Source organism: Chiloscyllium plagiosum, chromosome 34 (assembly GCF_004010195.1).
Source record: "Chiloscyllium plagiosum isolate BGI_BamShark_2017 chromosome 34, ASM401019v2, whole genome shotgun sequence".
Classification (NCBI taxonomy): Eukaryota; Metazoa; Chordata; class Chondrichthyes; order Orectolobiformes; family Hemiscylliidae; genus Chiloscyllium; species Chiloscyllium plagiosum.
Window position 1 is genome coordinate 31,370,992 of NC_057743.1, and position 19,867 is coordinate 31,390,858.

General features: G+C 41.5%; 1 protein-coding gene across 2 annotated transcripts in view; it reads left to right on the forward strand.

Moving 5' to 3' along the window:
• The window catches only part of ttc34 (tetratricopeptide repeat domain 34), a 76,743-nt gene that overhangs the window by 6,728 nt on the left and 50,148 nt on the right, over positions 1–19,867 (forward strand). For both annotated transcript variants that reach the window (XM_043676069.1, XM_043676071.1), the window contains one exon: positions 8,858–10,483. In XM_043676069.1, coding sequence (XP_043532004.1) covers positions 8,858–10,483 — 1,626 coding nt within the window. The remainder of the gene's footprint in view (positions 1–8,857; positions 10,484–19,867) is intronic.

The window sequence follows — 19,867 nt, forward strand, 5'->3', positions numbered from 1 at the left end:
TTGGCACTCATCCACTGATTCAAATCAACAAGCACATCGACCTGGACCCAATATACCGGCCACTGCAGCAGCGGACAGCTGGAACTGACAACCGGAAGCGGCAGATTCAAACCACTATAAATGCTGGAGGAAAGATCACAGAAGCACTTCACAGGAGGCTCCCAAGCACTGAGGATGTCACCTAGACAGGGGACGAAACGTCTGCAACATAAAATCCCAACTCGGCGAACACAACCACAACACAAAGTGGTTGAAGCCAAAACATCTGATGCTTTCAAGGAGATATAGTTCTTGGGGCTAAAGGGATCAAAGGGTCTGGGGAGAAAGCAGGAACAGGGTACAGAGTTGGATCATGGCACAGCAGGTTCAAAGGGCTGCATGGACTACTCCCAATTTTAATGTTCTTTATTTGATCAGCCTTGAAGGATGGAAAGCAGTAAACCACAGCAAAGCATTCTGGAAGTAGTGAAGACCTCAGTCTATGAAACTAGAGGTGAAACCTGCATGGCAATTACCATTTTCTTTTGAAAACCATGCTACTGAGAATTGTATTAATGCAATGGGGACATGAAGTGCATCACCATGATAAACATTGCATTGTTTTAGTTTCCTTATTTTCCCAAAGGGCTGCATATTTTCTGTGGGGTTGGGGTGGTTACAAAATAGTGCCCAACCATTTTGATGTCAGATATGTCATATGGTATGTCCACTCAGTACACTGAGCTGATGCTCAGGGTGAAGTTACTGCCATTATTCCCCCTCTTTAAAAAAACAAATGTAGGAAACTACAGGGCCTAGTGTGGTTGAGGAAAGCCATTTATTGGTCTAATGAAAAAGGATTCTTGTAAGTTAACAAATAGCAATTAGTTACAGGCTATGTGCTAGTGATAGATTTTGTTAGAGACTTTGAGGACCAGTTTGTTTGGTCAAGATTCCAAGCTATTCAGCCCACCAGTCCAATGACCTCATCTTAGGTGGTACTTCTGACACTGACACTGATTTTTTTTTGTCATATACATTCCCTCATTATTTACACAACTGTATAACAATAACTAAATTTACCAATATCACATTTCCATCAGTTCCCTATGAAAACTTCTTATTTTACAAATTCAAGGAATACAGAGTTATTTTCAGACTTGAGATCTGAGGTTTGGTGAAAGACTGTTGTCTCTGATATTGTTCCTAATAGTGTCTAAGACATACAGTTCACTTTGAGCTGGAGGATATTTAATCTCTTGGAATTCCTTCAAGGAAGGCACTCATCCTGCCTCTTTCAGTGCCTGATTCCCTGAAACAGGCAATTTCTACCATGCGGTCTCTTGAAACATTGAGCATTGGTCATCCCTTTTCAGTGACAACTTCTTTAGAATTGTGCACACATCATCTTGAATCTGTCAGCAATATTTTTCTTTCTCAGTCTGCTTATAAACTTTCTAATTCAACATGTTGATTGGCTTAGATTCTCTTTCCATTCAGTAATTTGCATTATTGGTGAAACCAACATGTTTGCTTTTTCAACTCTGCAATTTGAAAGGACTTCTTGCAGCTTGGCATGATCTCTCTCAGTTGCTGCATATTCTTCCTGGGAAAACAATCAAATAATTTGCTTGAACATGTCCTATTTGAATCACATCTGACATCAGATTCAAATGTCATAGCCATTTGTTCACAAAGCTGTGTTGCACTCAGTTTCTTCAGTTATAGGTTTGTCAAATGGAGTATGCTGTTCATTGACTATCATATTGAAAACCTTACTAGCTCTTGCAGTCTGAGTACTCTACACTGTTAGTACCAATGTTTCCCACTCCCAGTCCAGTAAAGTCACAGGTCCCCACCTCCTTTCTTGTGCCAACGTTTTGTTTAGGCTACACGATGAGTCGAGGAAGACTTATGTAATATTCTGCCAGCTGTCCTATGACCATTTCTTGATTGGCTGTTCCATAACTTTACATTATTTAACTTGATTTATTTGATGATTAAGGACAAGATATGTTTCCTACTCAAATAAGAATTCTTGACTATGAAGTATTTATAAGTTCTCTACCATTTGATATCCACTAGAGACTTGCTTGTAGCATACCATTTAATCTTGAGTATTACGTAATTGCATTTTGATTGTAAGCAGTGTTTTCTTAACTGTTGCTCGCAATCTGACTTGTCTCACTCACCATTTATCTACTTGCCAAAATGCAAGACCTGGATCCTCTAATTTTGAAAAGATAATTTTCAGTTTTCTTCTGTTGCAGACTGTTCTACCTTATTAACCTCTATGTGGATAGCTATTTGATTTCTTGCTTTTCTCAAACAATGTTCCACTTCTGCCCATTTTCTGAAAGCCCTATAGTGAAAAATAATTCACTTTTTAATTGCTGACAGTACCTGATGCCTGTCATGGTCACTTTATTAGTTTTTCATATGTCATTTGTGATTTTTATCTTAACAATAAAGTGGAATTTGCTGATCTCCTACATCATGGTCGTTCTTCTCTTGGGATTGTCTTTAGAGTCCGAGAGATGTGCAGCACGGACACTTCGGTCTAACTTGTCCATGCCGACCAAATATTCTAACCTAATCTAGTCCCATTTCCCAGCACTTGGTCCATATCTCTCTAAACTTTTCCTATTCATATATCCATCCAAATGCTTTTTAAATGCTGTAATTTTACCAGCGTCCATATACGTACCACCCTCTGTGCAAACATTGTCCCTTAAGCCCATTTTATATCTTTCTCCTCTCACACTAAACCTATGCCCTCTAGTTCTGGACTCCCCCATCCTGGGGAATAGACATTGTCTATTTGTCCTATCCATGATTTTATAAATGTCTATAAGGTCAGCCTCCAATACTCCAAGGAAAACAGCCACAGTGTATTTAACCTCTCCCTGTAGCTCAAGTTCTCCAACCCTGGCAATATCGTTGTAAATAATTTCTGAACTTTTTCAAGTTTCACAACATTCTTCTGATAGAATGGAGACCAGAATTGCATGCAATATTCCAAAGTGGCCTAACCAATGTCCTGTACAGCTGCAATATGACCTCCCAACTCCTATACTCAATTCTCTGACCAATAAAAGAAGCATACCAAACACCACCTTCACTATCCTATCTACCTGTGACTCTATTTCAAGGAGGAACTATTATTGACCATCTGAATGACTTTCTCCAGTCAAGTCTTCTTTGGAGGGGACTAAGACAAATTTGACAGAATCATCAGCAACCCCTAAACAATTTTCTCTGTGAACATAATCTTAGTCACCATAGTTACAGTTCTCCATTTATCTGTAAAGATTTTTAATGAAAACACCCTTCAATTCCACTGAATCCTGAATTCTTGTATAAAATATTTGCTCTTTCCAGCATTTTATTTTAGTTCATAGATTGAAATAATTGTCAAAGGCTTTTTGTGACTCTTCATAGATACCTGTTGCTGTTTTTAATTCATGGTGAGGTATGACATCAATAAGACTCCCAACTGTGTATAGCATTGAATTTATTTGTTCTGCTTCTGATTTATCTTTATAATTTAGTAGCTGTTCCAGATCTCAATTTTTTTTTCTCCCTACCATGTCCAATTCTGTTTTATTTGGCCCATGCCTGAAATTGTCTTGTCAACACTATTTCTGATGTTAAATCCAGTTCTAAATATTAATAACAAGTTACAGGTTACCTTGATATTGATGTTATTAAACATTTTGAAGAAAAACTAGATATTTGGTCTCACTCATTTTGACAACAATGTTCTGCTCATATCACCTCTTCATAATGAGTGGAGCTTCTGACCCTGTATGAGTCTGAAATTGTTAATACCATATAAGAAGTGTAGTTTGCCAAATTACATTAAAAGATGCCCGATCCACTGCTTTATGGAGATGTTTATCCAATGCTAATTTTGAAGAACAAGTTCGCTGGGTAATAGTCAAGGAAAGCATCAAGCAAATAAATATACCTTGTTTTATGCACTCCCTACCCCCAAAAAGTTTTCATTGACTTTTCAAAATGATGTTCATTCCAGTTATTTTGTGATGGTGATGGTAACAACCCAAATTTTCTTTCAATGAATGACTGTATGACGCAACTGACCTGGAATTGTTCCCAGTCTTATCACTAATAAGTTGTAATTTTAGAATTTAATGTGCTTGACCACATTATAAATGCATCCTCAGTGGCCATTGAGTCCTGGCTGGAACCTGAACAGAGATTTTCTGGCTTAGAAGTCAGGATACTACCCAATACACCTCAAGATGTTTCACAGTTGAATGGATTAGGATATTCACTTTTTTATCTCTTCTATAATTAGCAATCATTGAGCAACATTTTGGAGACCTGCTGAATGTAAGAGCATGCTTCAGGTCCTGAGGGCATGCTATTGGAAAAGAAAATGTTTAAACAGATTTTTAAACTAGCTGGCCACCAGGGAGTTAAGGTTCTCTTGAACTACATCATTAGCTAGGTTCTCTTTGGGTCTTCAAATATAATAAATACATTAGCAGGGGCACTGTCTTTACAAAACATTTGGTATGCTTGCATTTTAATTGGAGGTAGAAAATAAGTGGAAGAGATCTGTGTAAGCTTCAGCCTAACAGCAAGAACTTAAACTGAGTGGTGCAGAAAGAATGTATGGCAAACTCTGAGATGTTGACAATGTGAACACTTTTTTTTTGGCTATTCCTTGCTGAACTCATTAAATGCCTTTTTTCATAAATATAGTTACACATTCATTTCTTTAAATGAGCAAATATTATAATGTCAGTGTAACTTTTTTTTAATGATTTCAAGCATCTGGCTCATTTCTTACTCGTTAAGATTTTTCCAAATTGTATTGCTTCACTACCATGGCTACAAATGTCAGTGATAGTATGTTAATACTCTACACATTAATGAATCATAGTGTTACTTTCACGAGGATATCTTGTCTTTTATTGGAGAACATTTTTTACCTTTTCAAAGGAGGGGACTGGTGTGGATGAATCACGAGCAAAATTTTGTTTTGCTCATGTCTAATTGTCCTTCAGAACTTCTTGTGAGCCACACTCTTAAATGTCTGCAATCCAAGTGGTGTAGTTAAGCCTACAAAACTGGGGGGAAGTTTGATCCAGCAACCATAAAGGATACCATCATGTTTCAAGTTAAGTTGGAGTGTGACTTGAAGGTGGTGATAATGGTGCTTGCACTGTCCTCAACTTTCTAGGCAGTACACACCATGATTTGGATATTGCATATGACATGCACTACCACTACTGTATATGCATGGGGTGCTAATTGAGTAGAGGTGGGACTATTACAAATCGGATGGTCGCTACCTGGGCAGGACTGAACCGATGTCCTAGGGAGTGCTTTTGCTAACGCTATTGGGGAGGCTATAACTAATGTGGCAGACGGATGGGAACCAAATGAGGTGGTTAGTGGACAGTAAAGAGGTAATAACTAAAGCCTGTAAGGATCTAGACAATGAAGTCAGTGACTAAGGGGAAGAGTAGGCAGGGAGCAGAAGATGAACGCAGAGGGACAGTGTTCAAGTGGAGATTTGAGACGGCCCAGGGAATCCCTTGTGGACTCAGACCTGTAAGCCTCTCTCTCTTGGTTTGTCCCAGAGATTGTACACTTTGGAAATGTGAAATAAAAACCTCTTACAGACAGTTTAATTTAGTTTTAGTCATCCCTTTTTATGCATTAATAGTATCACTATTACAACATAACACTGATACCTATAAGCTAAACTAACTAGGTTCTAATAACTTAGGAGAGTAGGGTACCAGCTGTTCAAGTGCCCCAGTAGGCTACTCCAATGTACTGATATAAAGTGGCTTCCTTTACACAAAAGTTTACAAAAACATTTCATGTTCTTAATTAGACAGATAATTATTGAAAGATAATAATTCGTAAGGAAGAAAAGTTAATTGGTACATCTATGTGCGCTTGACTGATCACTCCTACAGGCCTTGAGCTATCCATCAGGTCGGAGAAACAAATCCAGCTGAGTTAGGCATCTGCTGGCGACATAAGTTCCTATAAAGAAGTACTAGTCGAAATTAAGTAGGAGATGTCATAAGGTAACTTTACACAGCTCGCATGTCTGATATCATTGTTTTACGAAATGGCTTCTTAGCAAGGAGCAAACCTTTAACCATAAAATGGCTTCCTGACAGATTGTGTCAGAATCTCTTCAATGTTAGGTTTAGAATAATTTTAAGCTGGGAACAGATTCTTGCTTTTTATCTTAAGCACAGAATCATTCTGTACCTGAGGCTGAAATGTTACTGCAAGGTTGTATTTAAAATGATTAATTAGTCTCAAATTAAACTTTTTAATTTCAATTTTATGTTTCAAATTTAAATAAGACATAAGATCTGACGAGTTACAGTTGACAGTGGGGCGGCCTGTAGAGTCTGCTGCAAGAACAGCAAGTAAGTTGAGGCTTCATCAATATTACCTTTTAACAGAGTTTGTATTTAATAACTGGTAATGGCTACTCAATATCATCATAAAGTCCCATAATGCAATTAAATTCAATCCATAGCAGCTAAGCACTAAGAGTTAATTTTCTACAGCCTCCAATGGCCTTGGCACTAAATGGTCCCTCTCTAATGTCCTTTTGAACCCTCAAGTCAAGGTTTTGTAACAGCAAAGATTTTTTTGTGTCTGCCCTGCTTGCAAGGGGTAAAAAGAATCCATTATAATTAACAGCATCTGACCATTAATTACAAAGCTTTTGATAGTACCGAATTTCATTTCAGGGTCAGAATCAAACAGTCATTAATTTCATAAGGGAATGGCTGTGAATGTTATCAATTGGTGTCCTGTTCACACAGAATTACCGATGCTAAGGCATCCTGTTATCACTTAGTGAGCCCAGGTGTCCCAATCTTCTGCATTCCTTAAGTTTCCCCCTTTTTCTGAGCCTTCCTGCCTAAGTTTGTTTTATTATTCAGCATTACAGTTTAGTCTAAATGTTTAAAGACAAGTTTTAAGGCTATAGACTTTCTCAAGAGGTGGTCTGAGGTGCGCTTGTTTTAATGGGTAGTAGGTAAGGCAGATAAACTTAGAGCTTGGATTAGTACCTGGGAGTGTGATGTTATTGCTATTGCTGAGACTTGGCTGAGGGAAAGGCAAGATTGGCAACTAAATATCCCAGATAGATGCTTCAGGTGGGATAGAGAGGGAGGTGAAAGGGGTGGACGAGTTGCATTACTGGTCAAACAGGATATCACCACTATCCTTGAGGGCACAATGGAGGACTGAAGCAGTGAGGCAATATGTACAGAGTTCAGAAATAGGAACGGTGTGGTAACAATGTTGGGACTGTACTACAAGCCTCCCAAAACAGAGGCGCAATTTTGTAGACAGATTATGAAAAGATATCGGACCAACAGGTGGTGGTGGTGAGAGATTTTAATTTTCCCAACATTGACTCGGATTCACTTAGTGTTAGAGGTTTAGATGGAGCAGAATTTATAAAGAGCATCCAGGAGGGTTTTATAGAACAATATGTAAATAGTCTAATTCAGGAAGGGGTCATACCAGACCTGGTTGAAGTTTCAGTAGGGAAATACTTTGGGAATAGTGATCACAATTCGTAAGTTTTAGAATACTCGTGGACAAAGATGAGTGTGGTCCTAAAGGTAAACTGTTAAATTGAATTAGGCCAACGAGAGCAAAATTTGGCAGGAACTGTGGGCTGTGGATTGGGGAGCACCTGTTTGAGGGTAAATCCACATTTGATATGTGGGAGGCTTTGAAAGAGAGATTGATTGGAGTCCAGGACAGATATGTCCCTGTGAAAATGAGGGTTAGAAATGCCAAGATTAGGAAACTATGGATGTTAGGTGAAATTATGACATATGTATTCTTCCTTTTTCCTCTTACCTAAGATTTAGATGACTGAAAACAGACAAAGCTTTGGAAAAATATTGGGAAAGTAGGACTAATCAAACTAATTAAGAGGGCTCCAAGGGGTCATGAAATATCTTTCGCAAACAGGGTTAAGGAAAATCCTTAACCCTTAACCAAGAGGGTAACTAGAGAAAGGATTGGCCTACTCAAGGACAAAGTAGGGAATTAATGCGTGGAGTCAGAAAATGGATGAGATCCTTTAGTACTCTTTGCTTTGATATTTCATGAGGAGAGGGACATGATGGATGTTGAGGTTACAGATAGATGTTTGATTACTTATGGTAAAGTCAGCATAAGGAGGGAGGAAGTGTGGATATTCTAAAAGGCATTAAGATGGACAAGTCCCCAGGTCTGGATGGGATCTGATGTAAATTCTAACTTTTGAGCTTCTACTTTTTGCACTTTCATTGAATAGCTAAGCTTGCCCTTGTAAAAATCATCACCAAATGTCCAGTTCTCATTCCCAACAGTGCTCTAATCGTCAGAACTGTCTTGAATTACTTCCTCCTCTCAAATTTTGAAATCAAATGTTCACTTCAAATGTTCCCTTCTTTGTCCGATATCCAACACCTGTGCAACCTTCTTTTAAATCAACTTTTCTTTCCTTCCTGGTGGTGGAAAGTGATTAAAAATTTGTTCACCTGTTGTCTTTCACTGTGTGTCACATCCGCGCATACACATCATAGAAAAAATAAATAAGCCAACTCGTTCTGTCGTTGGGTTTCTGGTATTCTTGGCTTGGTGTGATGCACTATGGGCTTGTACGAATGGTCAGTTCATGTGCGGGCCAGGAAACTGACAGGAACGTGTGGGAAGTCAGTTTTATACTTCAAACTTAGAGTTTGATGGTGAGTCAGGTGGTAAAACTTGTGTTATATCCGGTCCCCGTCAGATTAAAATTGCTTTGTCGCGATAGCTCTGAGTCGGTCTAATCCGCAAATTTTGCATTTCTCGTTTTTCCTAGGTTTGGTTTCATCTGCACGTATGTAAATCCCTGGCATGCTGGTTTGGTGTTGGTGATGTCTGAAGAGGAGCTACCCGCCTGGCTCTGCACCAAAGGGGACCAGTACCTGGCCAGTGGCTCCCTGTCCGATGCCGCCGCCTGTTACACCTCCGCTTTCATCCTGAGCGCCGAGGCAACCGTGCAGCATGTCAAGTCCTTGGGGGAACCGGGGCTGGGTGACCTGTTGACAGTGTTGGAAAGCTGGTGCGCCAGCCAGAGCTGGGTGCCAAGCCAGGGCGGAGGAGGAGGTGGCACCGGCAGTGAGCTTGCAGTCGAGGCCCCCGTCAGCGCCAGAGTGGCCGCCATCTTCCTGTCGGCGCTGAGCCCGGGCAACCTGACGGCATCGGTGCTGAAGATGGACATGCTGCTGAGGAGTGGGCGGCACCAGGAGGCAGTGAGCCACTGTAATGCCCTGCTCAACGCCCACCCGAGCCACTCGCTGGCATTGCTGCTGACCAGGGCCCTGGCCTGGATCCTGTCCGAGCGGCACTCGGCCAATGGCGTGATGGACTACATGCAGGCGTTCGGCAAGCGGCGGGAAGAGACCGTGGCATTCGTCGTCCACCGCCAGAAGAGGGACTTGCCGCAGATTGTTCGCGCCTTCGCCCGTTACCTCTCGCTGCACGAAGGGAGGCCTCAGCAGCAGCAAGATGGCCGCGGCGCCGAGCTGCTCGCCGATTGCCGCCGTTTCCTCGAGCTCGTGGTGCCTCGAGAAGTTGGCGCGCGCCCCTTCGAAAAGCGGCGGTTGGAGGAAAGCGTGGGAATCCCAGAGCTTGCGCCGCCCATGACCGTTGACGGGATGACGCCTGAAGAGGAGAAGGAGGCCCTTACCACCAGGGGCGACCCAGACTGGGAACTGGTTCACGACTTGACGTCGGCCCTCGGCAGCGGAGCCTCACGGCAGCCCCGGGCACCACACGGCGTGCTGGAGCTGGCCAAGCATTTTGTCGAGGCCCGCTTCTCCGAGTACAGGCAGGCGGTGTGCCACCGCCCCGACCTGCGATCCGACGGCGGAGCCGAGCTCCTGCGTCCCGCCCTCCGAGCGCTCCGGCTGTTGGCTGGCGTGGAGCCAGAGGCCAGGCGGGAGTGGGAGATACGGCTGGCCGACTGCATGCTCCTCTGCGGGGATGTGCAGGGCGCGCTGCGGCTGTGCCAGCGCCTGATTGCGGCCGACCCGACCAACTACCACAGCACCCTCCTCGTCCTCCGCGGGTTCTGCCACCTACACACCGGGGACTTGGCGCAGGCCCTCGAGGACTTCCAGTCCACCCTGGGGCACGGCCTGCCGCACCCTAGGAGCTGTGTCAAGGCCATGTGCGGCCGAGGCCTGGTGCGGATGTTATCCGGCAGCCCTTACCTGACGGCCCTGGACTATATCACCGCCAGCAGGCTGCGGCTGGACGAAGTGGCCCTCCTCGTGAAGTCCTATGTGCCCTGGAACCAGCGAGGCCTCCTCTACAAGGTGCTGCAGGAAGAAGCGCAGAAAATCCTTCAGAAGAAATCATCCAGCCCCTTGGGGGCTGCTGCTGCCATAAGGAAAAAGAGATGCGGGGAGCATGGAAGCCAAGGCTACCCTTTCAAAGAAGGGTACTGCTGTCTCTTAGTCAAAAGAATACTGTCTCTAAAGTTGTACCATCAAGTTGTATTTCTTTCTTGTTGGTGTGTCTGCATATACGTAGGACTTCTGCTGTAGAATACACACATGGCTCTGAAGTGAGATGCCCATTGCTTTCATGCTGTGCGATTCCAATCAAAGAATCTAAAACATGGGGCCATAGTCTTCCCAATAAAAGAGCTCATCATTTAGGAAAGAGATGAAACAAAATTCCTTTGGGTGGCACAGTGATTAGTGCTGCTGCCTCACAGCGCCAAAGACCCGGGTTCAATTCCTGCCTCAGGCGACTGTGTGGAGTTTGTACATTCTCCCCGTGTCTGCGTGGGTTTCCTCCGGGTGCTCCAGTTTCCTCCCACAGTCTACAAATGTGCAGGTTAGATGAATTGGTCATGCTGAATTGCCTGCAGTGTTAGGTGAAGGGGTAAATGTAGGGGAATGGGTCTGGGTGGGTTGCGCTTCGGTGGGTCGGTGTGGACTTGTTGGGCCGAAGGGCCTGTTTCCACACTGTAAGTAATCTAATCTAATCTACTTCACTCCATAAGGGTTTGTACCTTTTTGGAAGTTATCGATTCATCTTCAAAACCTTCAACAGCTGGATGGACTTTTTGTTTGAATTCCCAGCAAATCCAAGGGAGGGATTGAGGAGGCAGGTAGGAGAGTGGAGTTGAACCCCCCCAAAATCAGCCTTGTACGGAAAGAATGGGCTAAATGATCTGCAGCTCCAGTTTCTTTCGTCTGGGTCTGTTGTAAATTAATTCATAGAAATTTGACTAGTTAGCAGCTTTTTCAGAGCTGAAAATGTGTTGCTGGAAAAGCGCAGCAGGTCAGGCAGCATCCAAGGATCAGGAGAATCGATGTTTCGGGGCATGAGTCCTTCTTCAGGAATCCTGCTCCTTGAATGCTGCCTGACCTGCTGCGCTTTTCCAACAACACATTTTCAGCTCTGATCTCCAGCATCTGCAGTCTTCACTTTTTCCCAGTAGCTTTTTCACACAGTGAAAGATAACAGGTGTACAAATCTCTAATTCATTTCCACCACCAGGAAGGAAGGAAACATCCGAGTAGTCAGTGACAATAGTGTCCTTCTTAGAGGGTAATGCTGCGTGATCAAACAGTGAAGTGGTGGGTAGGGATTTGATCAAAATAGAATTGGAGGGAGAAATAATATACTCCACTCTCTGCAGTGCCCACCTATCCCCGAGCAGCTCAAGGGTGTTGGTGGACACCGCATGCTCTTTCTCCAAAGGCATCTGGACTTGAACGTAACCATGGAAGAGGAGCAGGCAATCAGCCTTAACGACTCCCTCTACAGTCCACTGCCTGGACCAGTATGGCCAGGGCCACTAGCATAGTCAGCAGCTGTTATTTTACTAAAGGATGATTAGATGGTGGATGTGTCAGACCTGTGGTCTCCAACTTGTAGATCGTGATTGACTGGTTGATCACTGATTTTCTGACAATTGATCTTCTCACTCATGTGTTCCTTTTGCTTTGTACGTGTTGATTGTCATGCCATGCATGACATCTACTTCCTGACACTGCACAACTACAGAAAAATATGATGCAACAAGCTGGCATGCATTCATTGCAGCATAAAGTAATTATTTTTGTGATGGAAATACAAACAAAAGGAATCCATGTGTGAAGCCTGGATGTTACAGTACTAGAAATATCAGAGGTTATCTAGTTTGCTGTGTCCATGCAGATTCTCTGCAGAGCAACTCCAGTCTATCCTTCAATTCTTCAGCTGGTTGTCTAATGGGTCTATATAGGGTGAAGGAAAATTAAGGGGAACACTACCGCACTTCCTATATCCTAGCAAAGCAAGCTGACCGACAGCCCTGAAACGACAAAAATGACTTCCCATGTCCCCACTCTTGAAAGCAGCCAGCTATGTTCTGGATGTTCCAGAAGCATGGATCCAGAGGCCTACCTGCAGTGTGACCAATGACAGAGGGATGTCACAAATTACAAGATGATGCATTTTTAATTCATTTGTGGGATATGGGCATTGCAGGCTGGCCAGCATTTACTGCCTGTTCCTAGTTGTCTTTGAGAAAATGGTGGTGAGCTCTGTCTTGAACTGATGTTGTCCAGTATTGTTAGGGAGGAATTCCAGGATTTTGACTTGAAGACATTTAAAGGAATGATGATCCATTTGGAATGGTTAGTGGCTTGGAGGGAAGTTTGCAGGTGTTGGTGTTACTATGTGCCTGCTGCCCTGAGTTTGGAGGGTGCTATCTAAGGATCTTGAGTGAATTTCAGCAGTGCATCGGGTAAATGGTAACAAACTGCTGCTGCTGACTGTTGGTAGTGGAGGGAATGAATGTTTGTGAATTGTGGTGCTTATCAGTTAGGCTACTTTTTGTCCTGGATGATGTTACACTACTTGAACGTTATTGGAGCTGCACTCATCCAAGCATCACATGCTCCTGACTTGTAGCTTGTAAATGGTGGACAGGTACTAGGTGAAGAATGATGAACCTGGATCATATATTAAAAAAAAATGTAGAATTTCTGTGCAGAATGGGGAAAATGAATTTCTATTCACAACTGTAAAAGTTATGATTTTCTGCTATATATGTCACCTGAGTATATCGATAAAAGGAGGAATTTGTAATAATATTATATCACAACAATGTACCTAAATTCAAAGATCGTTTTCCCTCCTTTGACATACAAATACCCAACAGGAATTCTCTTTATAAATGTGGCAACAAAAGGAAAGGCCTGCACTGAAGCACAATTTCACATTTACCATATCCTGACTAAGCATGAGAAATCATTCACAGATGGTGCAATAATTAAAGAAGCAATGACAGTGATCACTGATTCTTTATTTGACCTTTATAAAGGTTTACAAAATTATGAGGGGCATGGGTAGAGTAAATAGACAAAGTCTTTTCCCTGGGGTCGGGGAGTCCAGAGACTAGATTGGGTTGGGATATCTGGTTGGCATGGACGGGTTGTACCGAAGGGCCTGTTTCCATGCTGTACATCTCTATGATTCTATGACTTAAGAACAATGATGACTTAAGGACAAAGAAGTAGTAATAATGGCAACCACAGCATGTCACTTATTGTTTCCACAGTGGCATGCTGAATGGAATCTCTGTCCAGAGGTCTTACAGCAGCAATAGAAGGATCTGAAGGGCTATGCAGTTCAGTGAATCCATCAACATGACAAGCTGTCTGTTTGTTTTATGTTTGTGCATATGATCTTTAAGAACACAACAAAAAAATCATGATTTGGAGGAGCCAGTGTTGGACTGGGATGTACAAAGTTAAAAATCACACAACACAAGGTTATAGTCCAATAGGTTTATTTGGAAGCACTAGCTCTTGGAGAGCTGCTCCTTCATCAGGTGGTTGTGCCTGATGAAGGAGGAGCGCTTCAAAAGCTAGTGCTTCCAAACCTTGTGTGATTTTTAACGTTGTACAACAACAAAAAAAATCATCTCGCACATCACTCCTTAAGGAGTGAACAAGAGGTGAGGATATTCGCATTGAAATCAAAATGCATGTGCTTGAGGGAAAACTTCCTGATCAAGATACTGGCATTCATCATGAGTGATGGTGCACCAGCTATAGTTGGTGTAAATAGGGGCTTTGATGAATTTACCGGAAATGAACCTGATTTTCCCACTTGTCAATTACTGATGGATAATCCACTATGAGCATTGGACTTTGTTCATGCAGTGAAAATTGCTATTATGATTGTAAATTCAATTCAAGCAAGAGTCTTTCAACACTGTTTATTTAAGTCCTTATTTCAGTGCTACATTTAGATAACTATTCCTCCATATTAATTGGAATTAGTTAAGTCAAGGTAAGGTCCTGCAAATTTTTATTAGATCTGATGCCTAAAATTGGTACTTAAGTAAAGGAATGAAGTGTGCAGTGAGCTGTCAGACAATGTATGATTGCTCAGTTTCTGGTTCCTTGCAGACCAACATCAAAACTGAACAGGCTGAAGGAAAAAGTTAGAGGCTTAATATATAAAAGACCATAAGAAATCGGAGTGGAAGTAAGGCCGTTTGCCCCATCAAGTACACTCCACCATTCAATCATGGCTAATGGGCATTTCAACGCCACTTACCCGCACTTTCCCCATATTTCTTAATTCCTTGCATAATGAAGAATTTATCAATCTCTGCCTTGAAGACATTTAATGTCCCAGCCTCCACCACGCTCCGTGGCAGTGAATTCCACAGGTCCACCACTCTCTGGCTGAAGAAATATCTCCTCACTTCCATTTTAAATTGAGCCTCTCTAATTCTGAAGTTGTGTCCATGAGTCCTAGTATCCCAGCCTCACGGAAACAATTTATGTGTCCACCCTTTCTAAGCCATGCATTATCTTGTAAGTTTCTATTAGATCTCCGCTCAACCTTCTGAACTCCTAACGAATACAATCCCAAGATCCTCACTCTTTATCGTATGTTAGGCCTACCATTCCAGGGATCATCCGTGTGAATCTCCGTTGGCCACGCTCCAGTGCCAGTATACCCTTCCTGACGTGTGAGGCCCAAAACTGGACACCGTATTCTAAATGGGGCCAAACCAGAGCTTTATAAAGTCCCAATGGCGCCTCACTGCTTTTACATTCCAACCCTCTTGAAATAAATGACATTACATTTGCTTTCTTAACCATGGACTCAGCCTGCAAGTCAACCTTTAGAGAATCTTGTACTAGCACTCCCGGATCCCTTTTAATTTGTCTTTATGAATTTTCTCACCGTTTATAAAATAGTCCTTACCTGTTCTTTTTTATCAAAGTGCAAGACCTCACATTTGCTCACATTGAATTTCATCAGCTGTTTCTTGGACCATTCTCCTAAACTGTCTAAATCTTTCTGTAGCCTTCCCACCTCCTCAGAACTACCTGCGTGTCCACCTAACTTTGTATCATTGGTGAACTTTGCCAGAATGCCCCCAGTCTCTTCATCCAGATCATTTATATATAAAAGTGAACAGCTGGGGCGTCAACACTAAATCCTGTGGGACTCTACTTATCACTAGCTGCCATTTTGAAAAAGAACCTTTTATCCCAACTCTCTGCCTTCTGTCACATAGCCAATCCTCAATCCATGCCAGTAGCTCACCTCGAACACCATGGGCCCTAACTTTACTCAGCAGCCTACCATGAGGCATTTTATCAAAGGCCTTTTGGAAGTCTAGGTAGATAACATGGTCTAACCTACTTGTTTGTCAGGCATGACCTCTCCTTACTCAATTCATGCGGACTTGTTCTAATTCAACCCTGAACTTCCAAGAATTTAGAAATCTCATCCTTGACAATAGATTCTAGAATTTTACCTACAACTGAGGTTAGGCTAATCAGCCTATAATTTTCCATCCTTTGTCTTGATCCTTTCTTGAACAAAGGGGTTACAACAGCGATTTTCCAATCATCTGGAACTTTCCCTGGCTCCAGTGATTTCTCAAAGACTACAACCAATGCCTCTGTTATTTCTTCAGCTACCTCCCTTAGAACTGTAGGATGTAGCCCATCTGGGCCAGGCGATTTATCAGTTTTTAGACCTTTAGCTTATCAAGTACTTTCTCCTTTGTAATGGCCACTCATAGTCACTAATATACTCTCAGTTATCAATACATATAAATTGAAACTGAGATGATAGTCCTCCCAATTTAAACAAAAACACTACAACGCTTTCAGAGTCTAGATAAAATACTAGAAAAACTCAAACAAGATATAAAATGGTTCCATCTAGAAAATCTGTTTGCACATTTAAGTTTAGCAGGGGAGTTCAAAGGGTGATTTCAAGAATTTGATGGATTGGAACAAACTGACGTTTGACTCCAATCCATTCCTTCAAGTAAATATTGTTGGGGTAGCTACCAAAATCCACTAGGAGTTGGATTTGCAAAGCAGTGGATTTGATATGAGATAATTACTGTGCAAAACAATATTGAACTGAAAATGCAATCAGAGCGTCAGACTGAGGAAAAGCTTGCTTTGCCTCCACGTACCTCCAAGAGACAACATTCGTCAAAATGAAAATAATCAAATCCAAGCAATGTAGCGCTTCACAGTCATTTGAACTGCATATGACAAGCAGTCTCAAACTATAATGCAGACCTCCAGACAAAGGCAAATAATGTGCAACACTTGTAAGTGCACTGATTTGGTGAATAGAGCTCAACTTGAATATATGTACTCGGTTTTAGAATGATAAAGCACTGCAAATAAACTTTGTTTCCTTAAAAGTAGATCCTGTGTTGCACTTAAATTTTAAAAAATGATCATGTGCTTAAAAAGGCTGGAGATCACTGCTTTACAGGGATCTTGGTCTTTCTTCCATCTTTGAAGACCTATCTTAGTAGACTTTAGTATAACTTGGACTGCAATGGAGTACATTGGTCGGTTGTCCAAATACAATTAGACTTCTAAACTGTGTGATTGTAAGCTGAAATGGGACTACCGATACAAAGAACAACAGAGCTCCATTTTGAATTAGCAACCTCTGCTTTGCACGAATGCTAATTAAAATTTGTGAAGTGTCCTGGAGTCTGTTGCACTTAGGTTGAATTGTACTGGTTTCAGTATAACTCTTTTGGTTCAGGCTTTCACGTAAATGTACTTGAAGCTAATGTGAAAATATGTAGCTGTTCCTGCACACTTATCGTAACTTTGAATATTTACATCACTACAAGAATTCAGTTATTCTGATTTTTGGAGAGTTTAAGGTTAATTTGAATTTAGACTGTCATAGGGCTTGAATATTTGTGCTTAAGGTGTAATCCTGGAATATAATAGGTATTGTGTACAATGTGATTTATATTAAGTTTGTATTTTTGAATTATTGATATTTAGGTTTTGTGTGTATGAAGGGGTTAATGATTAACTTGTAAATATTTCTGTGCTATAGTGATTTGTTTTAAAACGAGTTGATAGATAAGTAACCTCCAAGGAGTTTTTGCTAACATTAGGAGTTTACCACATGTAAGATAAATAATTGTGCATTCTGATTTCAGTCAGATAATTCTTTATTTTGGGTTTTTTAAACTTAGGCAAAGCTCCAATAATCTGGAGGGAGAAAAAGCTGTTTTGTTTCTGGCAGTTCAGAAATATTTGGGTGAAGATGAATGAGTAAAGAAGTGCTCCAAAGAGATGGTGTAGATAGAAAAATGGATTGCCTTCAGTTGGAGTTTAGTCGTAGCTCCAGACTAGGAGTGTTTGGATAAAACCTTGATTGTGTTATTTGAAGTTGAAACTTAAATATACGAATACCCCAGGGAAAGGTTTATCAGATTTTCCAGCCTGGGTGTTGAAGTCACAGTTAGATTAAATTTAATGAGCTGTTAAGAAATGGAACTTTTGTCTGTTTTAAGTACTTTATTGATGGGGCTTTTGGGTACAGTACAGGTGTATGAAATTAATGGGATTGCATGTTATCATTTGTTTTCAATTGTTTGTTATATTAAGTAATCTGGTTTAGTCTATTTTACCTGTTAACTTTACTGAGCAAAATAAATTGTTTTTTTTTTGTTAAATCCAAATCTGTAACCTTGCATGCTTACCTTTTTTGAGGTACCACTTTGTTAAAGCTAATGAAAAAGATCATTCCGTACCTCAGTCTGCGAGCTGACATATCCAGTAATAATATCAGATGGGACCATAATAGTGTGTAACTGGTCATGTTAGTTTTCAAAGATCAAAGTGTATCAATTGCAAAATAACTATGCTTTTTAGTGACATCACCTTTTATTGTACACCAGCCAGTGGAAATATTTCCACGTGCTTCACCTAAATTATTTAGTTACCTCTAGAATGTTTCAGCAATTCTGCACCAACATGCCACAGTAGCCTAGTGATTTATGAACTAAATGATCCAGAGTTTGAGGTCAGTTGCACTGTGACAATTTGAGAACTTGGATTTGATTTCGAGCTGGTAACTCGAACACTGTCACAGATAAAAATCAGATCCATTATAACATACCAACTTGTTCACTAATGCCATTCAGGAAGGCGAACTTGTTATTCCGGTGTGGCCTGAACTACATGTGACTCATGTCGCTTTGCATTGGTCAACTCTTTCTTACTTCCCTCAGAACAACAAATGAAACTTTGTTGTGACACATAACTGAAAAAATGTGTCAATAAATTGTAACAATGTGTTTTTGAGGATCAAGTCCAGAACTCTACTTTGTCTTCTCATTACGTGATCAGTGGTTCAATTGGTAGCACACTTGCCTCTCATTTAGCTCATGGGTTCAAGACCTTTCAAAAAAATGTTTTTTTTAAATTTAATATACTTTTATAATCGCATGTGTGGTACTGGAAAAGGCCTCATTTCTGATGAAGGGCTTATGCCCAAAACGTTGATTCTCCTGCTCCTCGGATACTGCCTGACCTGCTGTGCTTTTCCAACACCACACTCTCGACTCTGATCTTTAGCATCTGCAGTCCTCACTTTCTAATACTTTCCTAATCAACCTTTTCAGAGATATTATACAGCTTTGGAGCAGGTGGACTTGAACCTAGTGTCTCAGTCCAGCAGTAGGGATTGATTTCAGTGTTGTCACATGTACTGAGATACAGTGAAAAGTGGTGTTTTATATGCTACAGGTAGATCATACCATACAAAGTGTGTCAGGGTAGCAGAACAGCATGCAGAATGCAGTTAGAACTGCAGAATAGGTGCAGAGAGTGAGAGATCAAAATTAACATTTGAGATGTCCGTTCAAAAATCTGATAACAGTGGAGAAGAAGCTGTTCTTAAATCTGTTCAAACATGTTTTCAAACTTCCTAATGTTCTGCCAGATGGACCTATACCTCTCACAATGTAAAGCTCACAGACCGAAGCTGATACACCTGCTCACTACTTAGGCAGTGTCACATTTTCTGAGATGCCATCTTTCAGCAGAGGCCTTAAACTGAGACCACCTTCAACTTTCAAACGTGTGTTAGAAAAGTCTTGTGGCACTACTTTGAAGGAGAGAGGATTAGTTAGCCCCAGATGTCCAAGTTGGATAGTAATCATTTCCTGGAATCTGGACCAAAACAATACACAAATGTATTCCATGCTTCCCTGTTGGTCAGTACTATGCAAAGTGTACAGTTGGTACAAAGCTTTCACAGCTGGAGTCCAGGGAACATAGCATGTTTTTTTTTCCTTAATCACTCATGGGACATGAGTTTTGATGCCTGGCCAGCATGAGGAGCCAGTGGCATTATAACTGAACTATTAATCCAGGGAGACGAACGTGAGTACTGCAGATGCTGGAGATCAGAGTCAAGGTTAGAGAGTGGTGCTGGAAAAGCACAGCAGGTCAGGCAACATCCGAGGAGCAGGAAAATCGACGTTTCGGACAAAAGCCCTTCATCAGGA